Source organism: Peromyscus californicus, unplaced genomic scaffold (assembly GCF_007827085.1).
Source record: "Peromyscus californicus insignis strain IS unplaced genomic scaffold, ASM782708v3 Scaffold_24__1_contigs__length_46423439, whole genome shotgun sequence".
Lineage (NCBI taxonomy): Eukaryota > Metazoa > Chordata > Mammalia > Rodentia > Cricetidae > Peromyscus > Peromyscus californicus.
The window spans coordinates 15096152-15115569 of record NW_026294535.1 but is presented as its reverse complement, the minus strand read 5'-3'; the positions used below and the strand labels follow the sequence as shown (position 1 = coordinate 15115569).

The 19418-nt window shown below is 46.7% G+C and overlaps 1 protein-coding gene across 1 annotated transcript; it reads right to left on the bottom strand.

Annotated features, from left to right (window-relative positions):
* Positions 1-14439: 14439 nt before the first annotated feature.
* Positions 14440-17171, bottom strand: Btg1 (BTG anti-proliferation factor 1). The gene is made up of 2 exons (XM_052753187.1): positions 16644-17171; positions 14440-15794 (listed from the first exon to the last, which is right to left on the bottom strand). The coding sequence occupies exons 1-2, from the start codon at positions 16789-16791 to the stop codon at positions 15424-15426; spliced, it is 519 nt and encodes a 172-aa protein (XP_052609147.1). The 5' UTR covers positions 16792-17171; the 3' UTR covers positions 14440-15423.
* Positions 17172-19418: the final 2247 nt, after the last annotated feature.

Genomic DNA, 19418 nt, shown 5'->3' with positions numbered 1-19418 from the left:
GGAAAGGGAAGTTGGGAGGAACCGGGAGGAGTGAGGGGAGGGGAAGCCATAATTAGAAATCAAAAGAGGAAACTACAATCGAAATATATTGTATGAAAAAAAAAAACTATTTCCAATAACAAAGGAAAAAAAAAAGGGATCCTTTTGTAAAATCCAGAAACTATTTCTGCCTCCATTTCAGCCTTGCTCGGATTCTCAACAGTGGCAGGGGAGACTCAGTGTTTTAACCTCAACCTCAACATGCCAAGAAGTACATAGTGAAAGGAAGACCACCTAGATGGAACTAATCCAGCAAGTGTGACTAGGAACAGTGAATCTTACTTCTTGGGCTTGTGGGTATGACCAGGTGAAATCTTGATGAAATATACTTGAGAAAGCACAGGGTGAATGAATCAGGGAAACACTTTAAAATCTTCAGGCCCAAACTGGGCATGGTGATTCATGCCTGAAGTTGCAGCTCTTGGGAAACCGAGGCAGGAGGCGCAGGAGGCCTGGGCTACATAACACGACTTCAAAAACAAAATACAGGAACTAGGCATGGTGGTCCACACCTCTAATCCCAACACGCCAGAGGCAGAGGCAGGAAGATCTCTGTGTGTTCAAGGCCAGCTCGGTCTACATAGTGAGTTTTTCCAGGACATCCAGGGCTATGTAGAAAGACTCTTTCTCAAACAAATAACAAAAACCAAACTAGTCTGGGGATGTAGGTCAGCTGCCAGAGTGCTTGCCTAGCATGCACGAGGGGCCCTGGGTCTGATCCCCAGTACACCATACACTGGCAGGGTTGCATATGATTGTTAACCCTAGCATTTGGCGGGGTGGAGACAGGACCATCAGAAGAAGCTCAAGGATGTCCTTGGTTACTTAGTGAATTCAAGAACAGCCTGGGAGATGTGGGACCCTGTTTTGAAAACAAAAACAAAACAAATTGGTTGGTGGCTGGAGAGATGGCTGAAGGGTGAAGAATGCTTGAAGCTCTTCCAGAGGACCCAAGGTTGGTTTTGATTTCCCACAGCCAGATCCGGCAGTTCACAGCTCCCCGTAACTCCAGCTCCAGGGAAGCAGAGTGTCTTTTCTGGCCCATTCAGTGTAACCTGTACACATGGTATAGATACACGTGTGCATACACATAAATAAAAATAGATCTTAAAAAAAATTAGAATAAAAATTCTAACTCTATGGGGAAAAAACAAAACAAGAATAAAACAACACACCACACACACACACACACACACACAGAGAGAAAGAGAGATACAAATCTTAACACTAGAAACTATCTCTAATGCAAGAATAGGCCAGATGCCTGCTAGTAACAAAAAGGTGTCTCATGGGGACTGAAGAGATAGCTCTGAGGAGAAAGACACCTGATAACCTGAGTTTGATCTTTGGAACCTATAGGAGGTGGAAGGAGATTCCACGAATCTCTTTTGACCTCCACACATGCGGTGGCCTGCATACACACTCGCATGTGCGCGCGCACACCACCCACCCACATACACACACACACACACACACACTACACACATACACACTCCCAGCCACCAATAACAGGAAAACAAAACAAGTGCTCTGGGATTATTTATTTGTTGTTTGAGGAAAGCAATATGAATATGCCCTTGCTTTTATCTCATCTCATCCACAAAGGCCAAGGTCTCGAAGTGATAACAAGGCCCTTTACTGTAATCTCTGATCCTGTTAGAACAGGCTTCTTGGACAACTGACTTTTCCAGTCACCAAGACACTGTTTCCAACCCTTGCCTGTATCATCATTATCCCGGGCAGGAAATCTCATTGCATGTTTATTGTAGATGTAGACTTTAAAGAAATCAGAATTCCTTCTTAAAGTTCACGTCGTCTTATCAGCCTGTCTGTTTTGATTTGCAATTTTCTCTAAAGTGGAAGGAAGGCTTTTGGGGGGGGGGGGGCGGAAAAATCACAGTTAAGGCTTTCCAGTAATCAAAGATGTGTTGACTCCGGCAAAACCCAACAATCAGGAGGGAACGTGGGCATGAGGCAGGTTAGCTGACAATATCACGAAGAAAGTCCAGACGCCGAATCACAATACCGTATTTGGAGAGAGGTGAGCCCGGAATTCACTCAGTTCCTTGAACAGAATATTCTTTCCCCAGATTATCTCCAGAGCTGCTCCTTTGGTCTCCAAGCAGTCTGCTCAAATGTGACCCTCAGGGAGGCCACCCCTGACCAATTTACTTAAAATAGCAACCTGCCCCAACAACAATTCCCTCTGTCCTTTTAACGTGTGGACCACACACGGTGCTGTACAACTTCATATGTCATTGTCCCAGAACTAATACATCAGCCTCGTTCCTCAGCCCCCTCACTTCCTGATACCACATCTGTTTTCCTTGCTGCTTCACTTTCCTCTCTGAAAGCAGAGGGGTTTTTGTTTTGCTTTGTTTTCTTATCTTCAAAGGACTAAAAATAAATAAGATTTTTTTAAAAAGAAGAAATGCTGGGCCCTTGATAGGCATTTTAAAATGTACCATCTTTTAATCTAATTTTGGCGTCATTAGAAGACTAGTAAGTCCCTTGACGTTAACGTCTTCCTATCGAATAAGTAATCAGACACCAGCAATGCAGCACCTGTGCAGGAGAGACGGCTCAGCCTCTGGAAGCATAGCTTGCTGTACAAGCCCAATGACCTAGGTTCGATTCCCAGAACCGGACTTACATAGTTGGATCCACTCTACAAAGCACTCCCAAGCGGGGACAGGAGAACTGGGGGAAACTCCGGGGCTAGTCTACAAGGGGGACCACGCCTCGGAAGGTCAAAGGGGACTCTCTTCCGCTAAGTTGTCCTCTGACCTGCACATGCGCACTGAGGCACATCCATGCTCCCCCACACACATCACACACACACACACACACACACACACACACACACACACACACACTACACGCAAACATACACATATACATTACACATACACACATATATTGCACACACATACATTTCACATACATTGCACACACACAGAGCACACACATTTTTTTTTTTTAAAGAATCACACGATTGTAGACAGGCGTGGTGGTTCACACCTGTAATCTCAGCACTAAGGGAGCTCAAGCAGGAGTGTCGCTAGTTCAAGGCCATCCTGGGCTCTAGCCAGGCCCTGATTGTGACACAGGGAGGGGTGGGGAGAGCAAAGCGATGCTTCAGGTGATCAGGGTTAGCTGGTGACTGCCTGGGGGTGGGGGTGGGGTTAAATGACGATTCTGGACAAGCGACTTGAATGACCAACTACCTTGTCTTGCCCGCCCGTAAGGAGTCATGGAGGGAAGGCAGACGTGCATCAGCACATTCCTGGCAGCCACAGAGCAGGAAGGCTCTGCACCCGGAATGTGTAGAGTGAGAGACTCGAGGTAGGCCAGAAGGAAACAAACAGCACACAGGGTTGTCGAGAGGGCTCAGAGACTAAGGGATCTGCCACCAAGACTGATAGCCTGAGTTCACATCCCAGACCCCACATGGCATGGAAAGAGAGAACTGATTCCTGCAGGTTACCACTGACAGACGCACACATTCGGGGTCAAACACGCTCGCATGGGCACAAACACATACACGCACACACAATAAGCATGTTTTTAAAAATCACACCACCACTTCCTGTGCTGAATATGTGAAATTTATTTTTAAAAAACAAGGACTAGGAATGAAAGTCAGTTGGTGGAATGCTTGACTAGGGTTCACTCAGTCTGCAGGGCTCCACACAAGCTGGGGTTAGTGGTACACACAGAGAACCTCAGAACTAGGGAGATGGAGGCCGGATCGTTAGTTCAAGGTCAGCCTCAGCTGTATAGTGATTCTGAGGCCAGCTTGAGCTTAGTCTCAAAGAGAGGGGAAAAAAAACACCCAAACCAAGACCATGGTCCGGAGAGATGCTTAGTGGTTAAAAGCATTTGCTGCTCTTACAGAGAAACTGAGTTTGATTCCAAGCACCCACATCAGGAGGTTCACATCTCTCACTCTAACTCCAAGGGATCCAAAATCCTCTAGCACAGGCACTCATGTACCCAGGCCCACACCCATAATTAAAAATGATAAAAATAAATCTTAGAAAACAAAACAGAAAGAGAAAAGGCAAAAGGAATAAATACTAAGGGTTAAATCTACCAGCATGTAGCCAGAGCTGGGGATTCTCCAGATGGAACCAGGTGCTGTTGTTGTTTTAATTTTTATGTATATGATTTTGTTTTCATTTTCGAGACAGGGTTTCTCCGTATAGTTTTGGTGCCTGTCCTGGAACTCAATCTGTAGCCCAGGCTGACCTCGAACTCACAGAGATCCGCCTGCCTCTGCCTCCCGAGTGCTGGGATTAAAGGGCTGCGCCACCACCGCCCGGCTTGTATATGAATGTTTTGCCTGCACGCATGTATAGGCATCACACGTGTCCCTGGTGTCCTCAGAGGTTAAATGCCTTGGAACTGGTGTTTTAGGTGGTTGTTAGCTACACTGCGGGTGTCAGGAACTGAACCCAGGCCTTCTTGCAAGTACTCATGTCTACCAAGACTTCATTCACTCCAGCCCCGGGATCAGATTATTGGCTGGGCTCTCTCTCACTAGTGAAACCCAACTTGAACCATCCCCCGCCCCCATCTGAACTGACCTGCCGTTCTTTCTAAAAATGGAGCTGCAGGAGGTGTGGGGGTGGGGCGGGCACCAGTACTGAAAATATTCGTATTATTGCATTGAGAAAAACGTGTCTGTAATGAACTCCCCAACGTCACAGGCCACCCATGCTGTGGCAGGCCAACAGTGTCCACCCTGTTAGGAAAAAGTCAATCAAGATCTGGAGTGGGCTCCAACTGAGCAGCATGGTAGCTTTCCCATCACCGGGGAGCCGTGGCCTTTCCAGGGGGCCCCTCAGTAGATCCCACTCTTACCAAGTGCTTTCAGGGCAAGTCTGTATCTGTGTCACGGATCTTCAAGGACCCGTGTCACCACACAAGCCGGGCACTGAGTCAGTTTCACAACCGTTCAAGGCGGTGACTTGAGTCGGTATTCTGAGGGCTCTAGCAACCGGTGGTGAGAATTTTGACACGAGGGGAAATCCTCCAAGCAAGGACATAGCTACTACACACATGCACAGGCCTGACACCACCGCCTCATCATGGATGTAGCAAGCAGAAGCTCACAAGTGTGTGTGGGGGAGCAGTGAGGAGGCTTTGGAGAGAGCTCAGCTGGTAGGGATCCTGCCTGGTGCGCTCAAAGGCCAGCACCGCATAAACTTGGTGTGGTGGTCCAACCCAAGTTTAAGGTCTCCTCCACTCCACAGTGAGGCCAGCCTGGGCTTCACGAAATGGTGTCTACAAAAGGAAAACTAAAAATAGCCCGACAAAAGAGGGGTGTGTGTGTGTGTGTGTGTGTGTGTGTGTAGAAGCACTATGAAAATGTGGCAACATCACAGTCTTTGGGGGTTGACCAAGACACTTAGGTTTCAGCCGACTAATAAATAAGCAATCGTTAGTAAGCCCGTGAGTCAGAGAAGGGGGTCGTGAGTCAGAGCCTAGGACTCCTCTAGAGGTCTGAGACACAGCGAACCTGGGAGGGGCCGCCACATGCGTGGCCACTAAATCATGACTAGTTGAAAGGCCAGAGTTTCTTCTGGCAGAGATTTAGTTTGTGTTTGGGGTGGGGGGGGGTGGGGGGAATTGCCACATGTTTCAGAAGCAAAAAAAAAATAAAGTTTGACAAGCAGTAAACGGCTCCTTTCCAGTTTGAGGCTTGACTCCACAGTCATGTTGTAAGTCTCCCAGAGGGAAGAAGGGTAGAGATGCTCACTCTTTTGATAAGGGTGTGGATTATGTGAGTGTGCAAAACTCTCTGAGTTCTATACATGTATCTATATAGATTTCTCACTTCAAAGAAAAGTATCCCATACCTTAAAAAGTTAGATACTTAGCACTAAGAAATAGGATTTTAGAGTATGGTTATTTCAAAGGTTGAGTGCTTGCCTGGAATGCAGGAAGTGCTGGGTTGTATCCTAGCACAGTGGCGCATGCCTGAAATCCTAGCACTGGGAAATCACGAGGCAGAAGATCAGTGCTGAAGTTCAAGGCCATCCTCAGCTATACAGAGGGGTCCATGAGACCCTTTCTCGAAAACAAACAAACCAAAAAGCGCCTACTTAAAATTAACCACCTTGATTGGAGCTAGAGAGAGAGATGCCTTAGGAGTTGGAAGTTATCAGTTGCTCTCACATAGGACCCAGGTTCGGTTCCCAGAACCCAACGTGGTGGATCACAACCATCTGTCAGCATCAGGCACCCAGGTTATGCTGTTTCCCAAGGCAGGACGGTGATTTTAAAACAACTGATCGATCTAGCAGTTAAAGCTAAGAACCATCTTTTCTCCCGATAAACCTTAAAAATGTTTGATAGTCATGACCTGCCCCAGGACAAATCAGACCCCTTCACTGTCCCCAGAAAGCCCCCCTTGGAATTATTTCTGGGTCCATTCCGGACCTGCTAAGGTGTGGTATGCCCTTGACACGTTCTCAGGAAGGCAACATGATGTTGATTATCAGCTCTTAAAAGTTAATACTGTGGACACGGCCTACAGCCTACAAAAGGAGAGTGGCCATAGGCCCTGGCCAATGCGTGTAGTCTTTAATTACTAACAGCCCTCTTTGACTCCTGAGAGTCCTGGTTTGGTTAATAAATGTATCAGTCAAATGATATGATTGCTCCAGCCATGCCAGCCCCACAATGGGCCTGGCTCCTTCAATTTTTCTTCACTTATCTTCCCTATTTGCCAGCATCTTCCATCAGGTTCTGCTGGTTCCTATTGCTTGCTTTCTTCCCCAGAAGCACCTATAGCTTTCAGACTGTGGTTCCAGCGTCCAACCTCCAGGAAAGCTTTCTGGGACGGTCGTGTCGACACAGGTGACTGTGTCCCCTGGACGGTTTTCCCTCAGCATGTGGCAGCTCAGGTACAGATTCTGCGATTCGGCAGACATCTCTCTTCTCCCTCCTCCTCCTCTGCTCCCGACCTAGCTCCCTCTTGGCATAGCTTTCTTGGTCCTGACTTTTTGTTTGGTTGAGACAGGGTCTCTTCTGTTATACAGCTCTGGTTGTCCTGGAACTTGCTTCATAGACCTTGAACTCACACAGATCCATCCACCTGCCTCTGCCTCCAGAGTGCTAGGATTAAAGGTGTGCACTACCAAGCCTGGCCATCCTTGGTCTGAAAGCAGGGAGAGTGACTATTTGAATATCCCTAGTGTTTAGTATAATACTCGGCACTTAGGGACTCAATATATTTTCAATGAATGCAAAAGGTCCAAGTCATAGGAGAATAATATGCCAGTTATATCTTACAAATCTGAAAATATCCAGAAGACTTAGAATTCACAAACTTACAGAGTAATGGGGGAAAAACCAAGAATCTGGGGGTTAGGAGAAACGTGATATGCATCTTGTTTTATATTAAGTGGCCCATCCTTAATTCTTTAACCACAACTGCTATTTCAAAGGACAACATCTAATAACACTGGCCAGCTAACTTTTTTCTATTTACTTCCAAACCCATAGTCTGTACCTCTGTCTTACCCACCATAGGATACAGCCGATTCATAACCCTGGAGCCATACAGGGGCTTTAAGAAGCAACACAACCCGGTGAGCTGGCTCTGGAGGTAAAGGCTCCTGCCACCACGCCTGAAGACCCTGGAACCCACATGGTGGAGAGAGAAAGGACTCCCCAAAGCTGTCCTCTGACCTCTACATGTGTGCCACAAACACACCAATACACAACACAAATAAGTAGGAAATTTAACGATTAAAAACAAGAAGGTACAACTTAAATAATTTTGTTTCCCCTTAAAGGCAGAGGCAACATTCTGAAAGGGCAAAGGAAGGAGCCTCTTAATCTCTTAGTGCTCTCTTAAAACGGGCCCCACAGCCAAGTGTGGTTGGTGCCTTTATCCCAGCACTCGGGAGGCAGAGGCAAGCCTGGTCTACACAGTGAGTTCCAGGCAAACCAGAGCTACACAGTGAGATCCCGTCTCAAAAAACCAAACAAAATGATCAAACAAACAAACAAAAACCCTTCTCAGGCCTGATGACAAAACCTATAACCCCAGATGTTCAGGAGGCTGAGGAAGATCTGAGTTCGAGGCCTGCCTGGGCTAAGGTGAATTCAAGGGCAGTTAGGGCAGCAGTAAGACCCCGTCACAAAATCTAAGAAATAAAAGTAAAAAGCTATTAACTCACTGGCTGCTTACCGGCCTACTAAGTAAAAGGCTTTATTTAGGCAGGTGGGGAGTGAGGCCTTTTCCCCTACATTATTGCAAAATAAATCAACACAAACTTGGCTGAGCTATCTACTCAATGCCTGCACATGTGTGGTGCTGACACACAGACCTGACATACGAGTCCTCAGTGAGGCTCTCTTCACTGAGCAGGAGGCACTGGAGTTGAGTCCAGAAGAGCCCACAGTCAGTGACTCATTCATGACTGACCAGGAGAAATCGGTGACACCAGCGGTGACTCAGGCCAACATTGCACTTGGTTACATGAGAAGACACCCAACCCCAAGCAGTTCAATTAGCAAAAAGGCTGCTTTCAGCGATTGAGAGCCACTGTTCTGTCTGTAAAAAAAAAAAAAAAAAAAAAAAAAAAAAAAAAAATGCAGTCGAACACGAATGTCTGGAAGGATTGCAAAGCCTGGAAACCATCAACTTCCTCCTTCCTCCCTCCACATGGCGAGGACCATTGAGGACCAAGCATGGATGCAAACTGCTTCCACAGGGATTACACTGTTACACATGCTGGGTAGAAGGACTCCATCTCTCCACTTAACATGCATCCAATTTAGCCAGAGGATCTGAAAGCGTCTCACCTTTTTAACTGAAAAATTAGCTCTGAGCCTCGATAAAAATCTAGCTTAGAAAAGTCTGTGAAATGAAGATCAAGGCCTGGGCTATCTGGATGGAGGTCCAGTCTTCCAAAAAGGGGAGCAACTCATTTTCTTCCTTCTATTACTTTGAAAACACAAGTCCATTTCTTTCAGGTCCTGTCTAAGTGGGCTTTGAGAAACTCTAAGCACAATCATGTTATAATGGACCATTTGATGGGAAAACCGAACTTGCTATATTTAATTGGCATCCATGATAAAGAACTCAAACTTCAAACATTGTACTTACAGCATCCTGCTCCATGGGTTTCTCTTGTTTATTTGGCCTGGACAACAGGCATCCTCATTTTTGTATATAGAATGACTTGGAGAGGTTAAGAGACAGCTCCAAGCCAGAGGCTGGTACCAACTACTCATGGGTACCCAACACTGGTATCCTTTCCACCAAATGCCAACTGTCCAAGAAGGAGAGGCCTGGTTGTCAACAGTTTTAGCTCCTGAAGAATGACCAGAGATGGCCAACCAGCCATGAGAAGTTCTATCACACAGTCTACCCATGTGCAACAGGACAAGTCAGCCATACCAGACAATATCCGGGGTCAGAAAGGTCTGATTTCAAATTACATACTGGCTGTTTACTAGCTTTTTGGGCAATGGGGCTAATTAAGTTCTCTTGGTTTTCTACCCAGAAAATGAAAAATAAAAATTACTGGCCTACCCATCAGTCTGACCCAGTTGGTGACAGAGCAAACAACAGTGTGTGCATTGGTCATAGTCTATAGGAGTACAAATTCATTTAGTTTGTTGACCTAAGGGCACAAAATTGCCGTGAATGAGAACCATAAAATAAATCCCATCCAGTTCATGGTGTAACTGTCATGTCCAACCAATTGAGCCTTATGTCCATTTATGGAATCTTCTCAATTAGTCCATTTGCTCATCATTTTTCTGTTCAAAAATGTAGGCATGGCTTAGATCAAAGGGGAAAAGGTACACAGACTTCTTCTGGTCCTCGTGTGACCGCTCTATGATGTCATTATGTCAGTTTTCCTACCAATGTTTCTTACCCTGACAGTCTTTGCGATACATTGAATAGACGGATAGACTTTGAATTGGCAGTAACCATTCTGGGTATCTGTTGACTGAACAATGACTGATTTTTTTTTTTTAATATATCAACAATGACGTATGCAAATAAGCTAAAATTATGTGAGGTGACTCCCATCGTATTGTTCCAACAGCTCACTGAATGACTTGCCACTTAAAGGGACAAACGTCAGCATACAAAGTTGTTCGTGGGAAAGTGAACACTTATCTGCTTTTGCTAAGAATCTAGAAAAATGATCTGAAGAATATGCTGATGACAGACCCATCACTAAAATGTTCAGTTTATGTTTGCTAACGGAGATTTTGACACAGGTTTGGTTTCTGTGGTTTTGAAACAAGGTCTCACTGTACAGTCCTTGTTGACCTAGAACTGGCTATGTAAAGCAGGCTGGCCTCAATTCAGAGACCCGCCTGCCTCTGCCTCCCAGTGCTGTGACTGGGTGTATACTACCACACCCAGCCCCCCACATGAAAATTACAAAAATATTCTCAAGAATGACCTAAGTTAGGAGGCAGCCATCTAAAGACTCACTAAAGACAAAGCCCCAGTGAGTGTCTTCTGTCAATGTCAATTTGAGGCTGGTCTCCAAAGACAGGAACCCGGCTCACTCAACTGTTCCTTCCTGCTTGATGGTCCTTATTCTGACATTGTAAGTCTGATCTATAATTAATCATCCCTGTACTACCAAGAATAGGGTCACAAATAGCCCTTAACTATCTAAGGGCATAAGAGATGATGTTAATTGTTAACTAGTTTTTCATAAAGAGCTTTTAAAAAGTACTTTTTCAAAATACCAAAGAACAAAAGATATATGGTCTGCTTTCTCAGGGTTGGCGTCCATAAAGGCCCATGACTTGTAATGTGACTTTAAACTACACATTTAAACAGTGCAGATTTTGCCTCTGCTTCGTGAATTGTACTCCCTACAGACTGCCAGACTGCTAAGATTGTTGTGCACACCTCAAGACACACCTCTGGCCACGGCAAGGAAATGTCACTCAACTTTTACATGTCCCGTAGGTGATTCAAACCACTCTTTGACATCAGTATTCCCCATGACCACACAAGTTCCCAAATGAACACTTGGGTAACTGTAACAGGTAGCACAAAGGCTCATGGATATCAGAAATCGAACTTCCTAACGTTCCTTAAAATTATCTAAGAAGATTGACTGGAAGCATTAAAAAAAAAAGCAATTTATCTTTTTTTTTAAAAAAAATTTAATTCCTGTTTCACAACCTTAGCAATAAAGTAAGTTAGTAAGCCAAGCTAAAACTGCCGTCAAAACACTGGCGTTATTATTCCACAAATGGTTTGAAAAAAAAATGGTATCAGCCCTCACTGCTAACAGACAGACTTACTTAGGATCCCCTCAAAAACAAAATGCAACACCTTAGCAATATTTTTCACCTAAGTATAAACTAAAGATACAACCAGAAATTACTACTAACGTGGATGTCTCTGGCTTACCCAAGTCTCAAATCCTAGCTGCAAGCCTGTGACGCAGCTCAGTTGAATGTGTAACAAGCCGTTTTATTCTAAGAGATTTTTGAATCCGGTTACGTTTCAAACACAAAAATAAATGGGGTAAATTGACAGAGTCCACATGGAAAGCTTTCACTGGGAAGACAGATGCATCTGGGCTCTGCATGCAGTCAGGTAATTAAATCTTTGCAGTTTCAGGTGCGGATGCTTCCTAAACTATTGGCCAGTTCAATCCACTAAGCTTACAAAAAACAACATCACCTGAAATCGAAAGGCACCGAGGAAGTTTCTTTGAACTTTCACATGCAAAATGCAGGTTGTTAAATTTGTAAAGAGGAAGAAGTCTCAAAAATGTTAACGCACCACAGGGGAGAGTGTAGCAGCTCGGGTATTTAGTTCTAAAGTTGAGGCAGAACCGGAAACCTTTAATCATTAAACATGGACATCAGGACCACTGTTTCCTTCCTTGGGATCTGAAGCTCAATCCCATAATACTCAACGCCCACACAAAACCAAAATTAATAACCAGGTGTGGTGGCACATGCCCTTCATTTGGGAGGCAGAGGCAGACAGATCTCTGAGTTCCAGGCCAGCCTGGTCTACATATTGAGCTCCAGGCCAGTAAAGGATACAGAGTGGGGCCTTCTCTCAAAAAACAAAGTGACCTGCCAAGTGTGAGTTACAGTGACATAAAGAATCCTCCTATGCAATTCCAACGAAAAGCCACTTTCCAGTGGCCTTTCCAGCCTGTAATTACAGAAATATCTCCAAGGTAAACATGACATAAGGGACAGTCACATCCTAGGACAGCTTTGCCTGTGATCCACGTCAAACCAGGCTTCAAGATGCGTAATTGTCATCTCTGGTAGAGACTGGAGGGTCAGGAATTCCAGGTCTTCCTTGGCTACCTAGCAAGTTCAAGGCCAGCCTTGAGCTACAAGACACCCTGTCTCAAAACAAAACATCTAACATGTCAAGGCTTGTAGGATCACAAAGCAAGACAGAACTTCAATTTTGGGAGAAAAGGCTTAAAACGTGTAAAATAACATTGTGCAAACTTAATGTAAACCTAAACTATGAATTCATTTTAACAGTCATCTTTTCTTAAGAGGATCTCCAATGAATGACCTTTTAAAAATTCAGGCAGTGTAAAACCTTTTAAACTATACCACTCTTAAAAGGAAAAAAAAAAATTTAAAAAAACCTGGTATAAATGACCCGCAAATACAAACAGAACAGACACTTAAGTGTTTTTTGTCAAAACAGCTAAAGCCAAACACTGGCCAGAAGCGGTGAGCAGGAACTATCAAGCAGCTACTGTGTGGCAGACACGGGCTCTGCTCAATTGTCTGGGGAATGGAAGGGCAGAGCCACAGGAAGCAGCTGGATGCTGGGTCTGAGATTTGCATGCCTCACAGGGCCAGACCCCACCTGACTTCTAAAACGCAGTTTGTTCGTGTCTTCTAATTTTTCAAGTAGCAAGAAGTCTGATAGCAACATCAAAAACAGTTCTCCGTATTTCATTTAGGATGAAGACATTTTAGGTCCTCAGGATAGACCTGAACTGTCTGCAGGGTCGTCCTGTTTGCCTTAGGTCTGAAGAGTCCGGCCGGGTTCAAAGCCTTACCAGTTAAGCAGTTCCCGAGGAGTTACCAAATGACAGACATACTGGCCAGCAGCAGCAGCAGCAGGATGAGACCCACTTTAAACTACAATGTCGTATAGTGTTCAAATCCAAGTTGATAACGAGGGGCCTTTTAGAAAAAGCACTAGATGAAATATATGTATGAAGAAAATGTCATAATGAGACCCATTATTTTGTAGAAACACAAAGAATCTGAACTCCTAGTATGGAGTGGGGGGAGGGGGGGTGGCATACATCTGTGATCCCTGCATTCTTGCAGGCTGAAGCAGGAAGACCTAGATTGGAGGCCAGCCTGGGCTACACACAAGACCATCTCAGAAACAAAATCCATTCTCACAAATGCCCTGCTTTCAAGTGTATGAATATCATTTGTATTCTTAAATACCTGGCATGTTTAGTGGTGTATTTCTGGATCATTGATAAGAATATCAGAAAAATGTAATCTTATGATTATAAAAAACAAAACCTTCAAATTTGTTTGGAACTACTGACTTAAGAGCATGACTCACTTTAAGCAATTTAAATTGCATTAATTTATTCCCCATGTTAACATGTTCACAGGTATTACGGTCCCTCCCCCACCCCAGTTCATTTAACTGTAAAGCAGAACTCAAATTTCTGCTTTCAATTTCTACCATAAATTTTTTTTTAAATCCTCCACAACCCCCAAATTAGCAGCAGCCGATCTCTGTCCCTCAGGTATGGTTACCAACCTGTACTGCACCCCTCCATTTCCCTTGCTATGAAAACACAGGGCCTCCAGAACCCAGTGCTTCTCTCCACTGGAGAGAAGTCCATCTACATACCTGTCGTTGAATTCCAGCTTAGGGGTTTGTCTGAAATCTTGCAGGTGATGAAAGCATTAAGCAACAGATCTCTGTGCTGCGACTTAGCCTGTCCTTTAAGACTATAGGTCACCTGCCCCAGCATTTCCTAATGGACCGAATCCACGGGGCCCAATAATTGTCAAAGGTGGGCCAGGGAGGACCATTTCCATCTTCGCTTCCCCAGAAGCAGAGGCTCGGGATCCTTTGGGCAGCGTCACTTTTGGAAGAGGGCACCTTTGTCTCACCCTCCTCTCAGGAGATCATTAAGCTCCTGCACGTGTCCATGTTTTTCACTTGTGTTGAAAAAAATAAAAGCCTCACAGCCTCACTCCTGTTCCTTCTGACACCTGATGGGACACACGTCACCTTCATATCCCTCACCCAGTGTGTTTTTCTGCGTGACCAGTGTGCAAGCGCCACTCACGTAGCTTACAAACGTTAAGACCTCTGAGAAAAATGCCTTTTAGCTGGACCTCTATAATCATGACAAGAGAGTGTTTAAAATGCCAAGATAAGAAACAATTTATTATAGAGAGAAGAAAAATTTCTCATCCAAAATATAGAAATCTGTACAACTTTGCCACAATCAATATACATGAACTGTACAAATTTACACCAGTTCATAATTTACCGAAGAAAAGATGTCTAACAAGGTTCACAAAATAGATGGTGGTTTGTGGAAAAGACTTTTACCCAAGTAAGTACAAGGAAAGTTACAAACCAGACCTCCACTTTCTAAAAATAAGAAGTTTAGTCCGTCTTAGAAAACTACAAGCTAGCAAATGTACAGAGAGCTGGCTGGTGCTAACAACCACAGTTGAGACAGTGTCTTTTTTTTTTTTTTTCAAAGGGTCTTTTAAAAGCCTGTTGCCACGGCAGATTCTGGTCACTTGCTACTTTTCAAAGCCAAAAACACAATACAAGGTCTGACCATTTTCCCCGGGTCATGCGTACTAGTTTGTCTTTATGTACATTTATACATTTAAGTGCTAGGAAAAAGTCTCCATGTAAGAGTTCCAGTACTACCATGCTTACAACATTGAACTTCCCTAGTGAGCTGCCAAAAAAAAGTTACGGATAACTTTCAAGTGTAATAGTGCAAATTCCCCTGCAAGACTGACTGCAGAGGAGGAGGGTTCTTCGAAATACAGATTTTTTCCTTACAGGGACTGATGGGACAAACTGGGTATAAGGTCTGGGAGAAACTGAAACCACCCTGTGACTTCGCTCCCTAGCAAATAAAGTGATCCTTTTACTTGGACTCACAGGCTATTTAAATCACTGAAAGGTACTGTCCAAACTATGGCACTGTCACTTAAAAAAAAAAAAAAAAAAAGAATTATTACCACTCTATCTTGTGCCAGATCTTCACAGCTGTGACATGGTTTAAATTCCATAATCCATCCCCAAGAGGAGCCCACCCAAAGCAAAAAATCAAATTTATCCATCCATTATAAGATGATCCATCCATAGACTGTGTCTTAACCTGATACAGTCATCATATTGTAGTTTTTGGAAGGGCTTGTTCTGCCCAAGAGAAGTTCCTCCTTACAGCTGATCCTGCTGTCTACCATTTGCACGTTCCCGCTGGTGTTCGGAGTGCTGCCTCCTGCTGGCGAGGCCTCGTACAGCACACAGATGGAGCCGTCCTCTCCAATCCGGTAGGACACTTCGTAGGGGTCCACCCAGAGTGTGAGTTCGCTTGGGAGAAGCCTGAACAACTCTTGACTGCTCAGTCCAATCCGCTGGGCTGCCTGTCCAATCAGAGGGTCCATCTTATGGTTGATGCGGATGCAGCGGTAACCTGATCCCTTGCACGGCTTTTCTGGGAACCAGTGATGTTTGTAATGTTCTGTGCAGGGAGAGAGGAGAGAAACAATGCTCAGGTCGGTAGTTACGTACACAACACTTCCCTCCTCCTGCTAGCCTCCGAAAACGGAAAACCACCAACTTTTACACATGTCCAGGATTGCATTTTGGGATCTGGAGACAGGATGGAGAAAAGAGCAGTGTGGCGAACACTGTCCCGGGACTTAGGACCAGTGGAGCCGCCAAAACAGGAATCCTGTGAGCAACCCCGGGCTGCCCAGCTCGCCCTATGGCACAGGCGACCCGGGCAGGAACCTGTTTACTTTCCCCACCCCACCAGGGTCGCACACAATGGACTTTTATGGCATTGCAGGGAGGTGGGGTGTGTGTGTGTGGGGGGGGGGGGTGTGCAAGACAACGCCACGGTGGTGGCCTGTGAACCTCGAAGGGAAAAAACAAACAAAAAAAAAACCAACAAGAAACCTTAAACCACGATCTGGACCGGGGTGCTCATTGTACCGGTGACCAAGCCGATGATGAATGGGGCAAGCAGCCCAGGAGGTGCGGGGACCCGAGCACGTCGGTGCGGGGGGGGCGGGGGGGACGACCAGGAGCCGACGAGCCACCCGGAGGGTCTTGTCCCCCCGCAACGGTCGCAGCGACGGGACGCTGGACCGACCGACCGACCGACCCCCCGGCTCTTTTGTATCCCCCCCGCAAGCGGGCGGCAGAGCCGTCGGGGCGCAGTTCCGCGTCGCCCCGCTCCGGATCCCTTTGTTGTGCGTGTCGGGGCTCGCACTCCCCCCCCCCCCGGCCCCGGCCCCGGCCCCGGCCCCGACCGGGACGCGCCCGTTAGGGTCGGCCCCGCGGCGGAGCCCCGCGCCCCGCTCACCTGCCAGCAGTTCCTGCAGGCTCTGGCTGAAGGTCTGCAGCTGCCGCTCGCTCGTGAGCCCCTTGGTGCGGAGGAACTTGGAGATGAAGGACACCGCGGCGGCGATCTCGCCTATCATGGTGGCGGCCCGGGTGTAGAAGGGATGCATGGGGGCGGCGGACGAGGGGATGGGGTGGTTGGGGGTGGCCCGGGGCGGCCCGGGGCTCGGCGGAGCGGCCACCCCGGGCTCCCGCCTAGACCCGACGGCCGAGAAGGAAGCGAGGGCGCGAGGCGCGGACGGCTATGGTTCGAGGGGATTTTTTTTTTTCCTTTCTTTCTTTTAGAGTAAAAAAAAAGTTATTTTCAAGCCAGGAGGAGGCGGCGGGAGAGAGAGAGAGAGAAAGAGAGATGGGGGACGAGCGATGGATGGCGGCCTGGTCACATCGCTCGCACCTCCCCAGCCGCCTCCGCCTCCAGCTCGGTAGCCTCCGAGGATCCCGAGAGTTGCATTTCCAGCTCCGAGGGGCGAAGAGCCGCCGCCGCCGTGCAGCTCATTTTATAGCGCCGCCGACAGGAAGTGGCGTAGCCGGAGCGTGACGGCCGACGACAGCCAATCCGGACATCGCACCATTGTGACGTCGGCAGGCTCGGAGCCGGAGGGGGCGGGAAGAAGGGCCGCCAGGGGGCGGGGCCGGAGGCCGGGGAGCGAGGGAGGAGCTGACGTCATCTGCTTGTAAACAAATAAACCCCCCTCGAGTGGCAGCCTGAGACGCAGGAGCCTGGGGGGGCGGGGGAAGCGGCCGGGGGAGGTGCGTGTGAAAGCTCCGCCCCCGCACCAGCCCCGCCCCTCCGCGCTAGCTCCGCCCCCGGCTTTGGCTCGCCGGGACCCTCCGGCCTTAGGCTGGTCCCCTCGGAGCTCGCTGCCGGTCCAGGTCCCTTGACGCACTCTCTAAAGCGCTGTGACCTGAGCCCAGGACCGGGGTTCGGTCTCCGCAGCCCCAACCCGCGTCCCCGTGTGTACTCCATGTTTACATCTGGTTCTGGCTCCCGCTTCGGTGGGAGGAGCGTGCGGTGGCGGAGTGTGCGGCTCCGGTGGGTGCAGGGATGGAGGGTTCGCCCGGCTCCCACCCAAGCGCTATCTGGTCCGTGAACCCCAAGGAGCTTGCGGACACCCCGGAACCCACTGCGTCCCCGCCTGGGGGTGGGGTTTAACTGTGCAAGTTTAACCGTGAAGCAGGTTAGTAAGCAAGGCCTTTGTGGCTGCTGTTTCAGGACAGATATGACATAGACTCAAAAGAAAAAAGAAAGGATAACAGGGCTTTGAAATTTTAAAAAAATGTGCCTACGTATTGTAGAAGTGTACACACAACCAATTTTTTTTTAATTTTTGCGAGTTCAAATAATGACAGAACTATAAGAGCTGTGCTGCTGTTAACGAAAACAGAAGATAAAACTTGAAGCTTGTTGAGAGTATTAAGCACAGACACCCAAATTTTCTTGAAACTCTCCTTGCAGAGACGTTTGGAAACAGTCCGGAAAGAAGGAAAGCATGATGCTGTTAAAACTATTAGGCCCCAAACAGGGTTAACCCAAAGGAGGAGAGGGGAGAGAAAAAAAAGATGAAGTCCAGGCAGGTAGAAGGAGAAAACAAGTAAGAGGCAGAAGTTGAACTTTTAACAGATGGAAGTAAATATCTGGAGCTTAGCTGGTCATCAACTGCAATACACACCACCTTAAAAAAAAAAAAAAAATGAAGCTAGCCGGTGTGGAAGAAAAGGGTGATTGGTTACTGAACAGGTTGTTTGCTTAAATGAAATCTAAAGCTTGATTTGGCTTGAAAGAATGACCTGTACATTATTTATTTTTACTAATACACAATACTTAAGTAGCCGCACATATGGAACCAGCCCTCTAAAGAGAATATTGTTAAGAAGCACCAACTTATAAAAAGTATTGATTTTCTTTGAAAATAAAGTGAATCAAAAACAATGCCTTTCTTTCTTGAGTCGTCAGGACTTCCAGAAAAACAGATGGAATAGCAGGGTTTTCACGGGGGCAGTGAGGCCTATTTTACCATTCCAGAAGAACCAGAGGCAGTCTTTGAACTCACATTGTGAGGTCTGCGTCACTCCTAACCCACCCCTGTCCCTCACCTGCTCTGTCCTTTCCCTTTTAGTTAAGGTTCTTCCAGTTTGGATTGGGAATGGAGAGAACGAGATGCGGCCTGCCCCTTTGTGCCTATCTCCAGTTTGAACTCCTAGGGATTCGGAGTACAGGCTCTTCTACAAAACAAAAATAACGAAGCTACCAACATACTAAAATTTGAACTGAGAAATCTCCCAATCCGTGGCTCTTCCCACAGGCTTTCCTGCTTTCCCAAACACTAGCAGGGCCTCCCCGCCACCTGAGAACTTTAAAATCAGTTCAAGGACCAGGCATAGTAGTATACACTTTGAACCTCCCAGTTCTCTGAAGACAGAGCCAGGCAGGTCTTTGAGTTCGAAGCCAGCCTTAAGTTCCAGCCGACAGTAAGTTCCAGGCCAGCTACAGCTTCATAGTTGAGTCCCGGGTCTCAAAACAAAGAAGTCAGTTCAAGAAGCTAAGTGAGGCTTGCCTGTCATTCCGTTCTGAGGGCAGGAGACCTGGGAGAAGCCGCCTCAGTTGGTGGGATGCTTACCTAGCACGCAGGAAGCCTGGGTCAGATCCCCAGCACTACATAAACCAGGAGTAGTGGGTGCATGTCTGTAATCCCAGCACTGGGTAGTAAAGGTATGGAGATCAGAAATTCAAAGTCAC

Bases quoted from the DNA above. Each gene is read 5' to 3' on its own strand.
- Btg1 (XM_052753187.1), bottom strand. From the start codon at position 16,791: ATGCATCCCTTCTACACCCGGGCCGCCACCATGATAGGCGAGATCGCC. The intron at 15,795-16,643 runs GTGAGCGGGGCG...CTCCCTGCACAG, and splicing joins CCTGCAGGAACTGCTGGCAG to AACATTACAAACATCACTGG.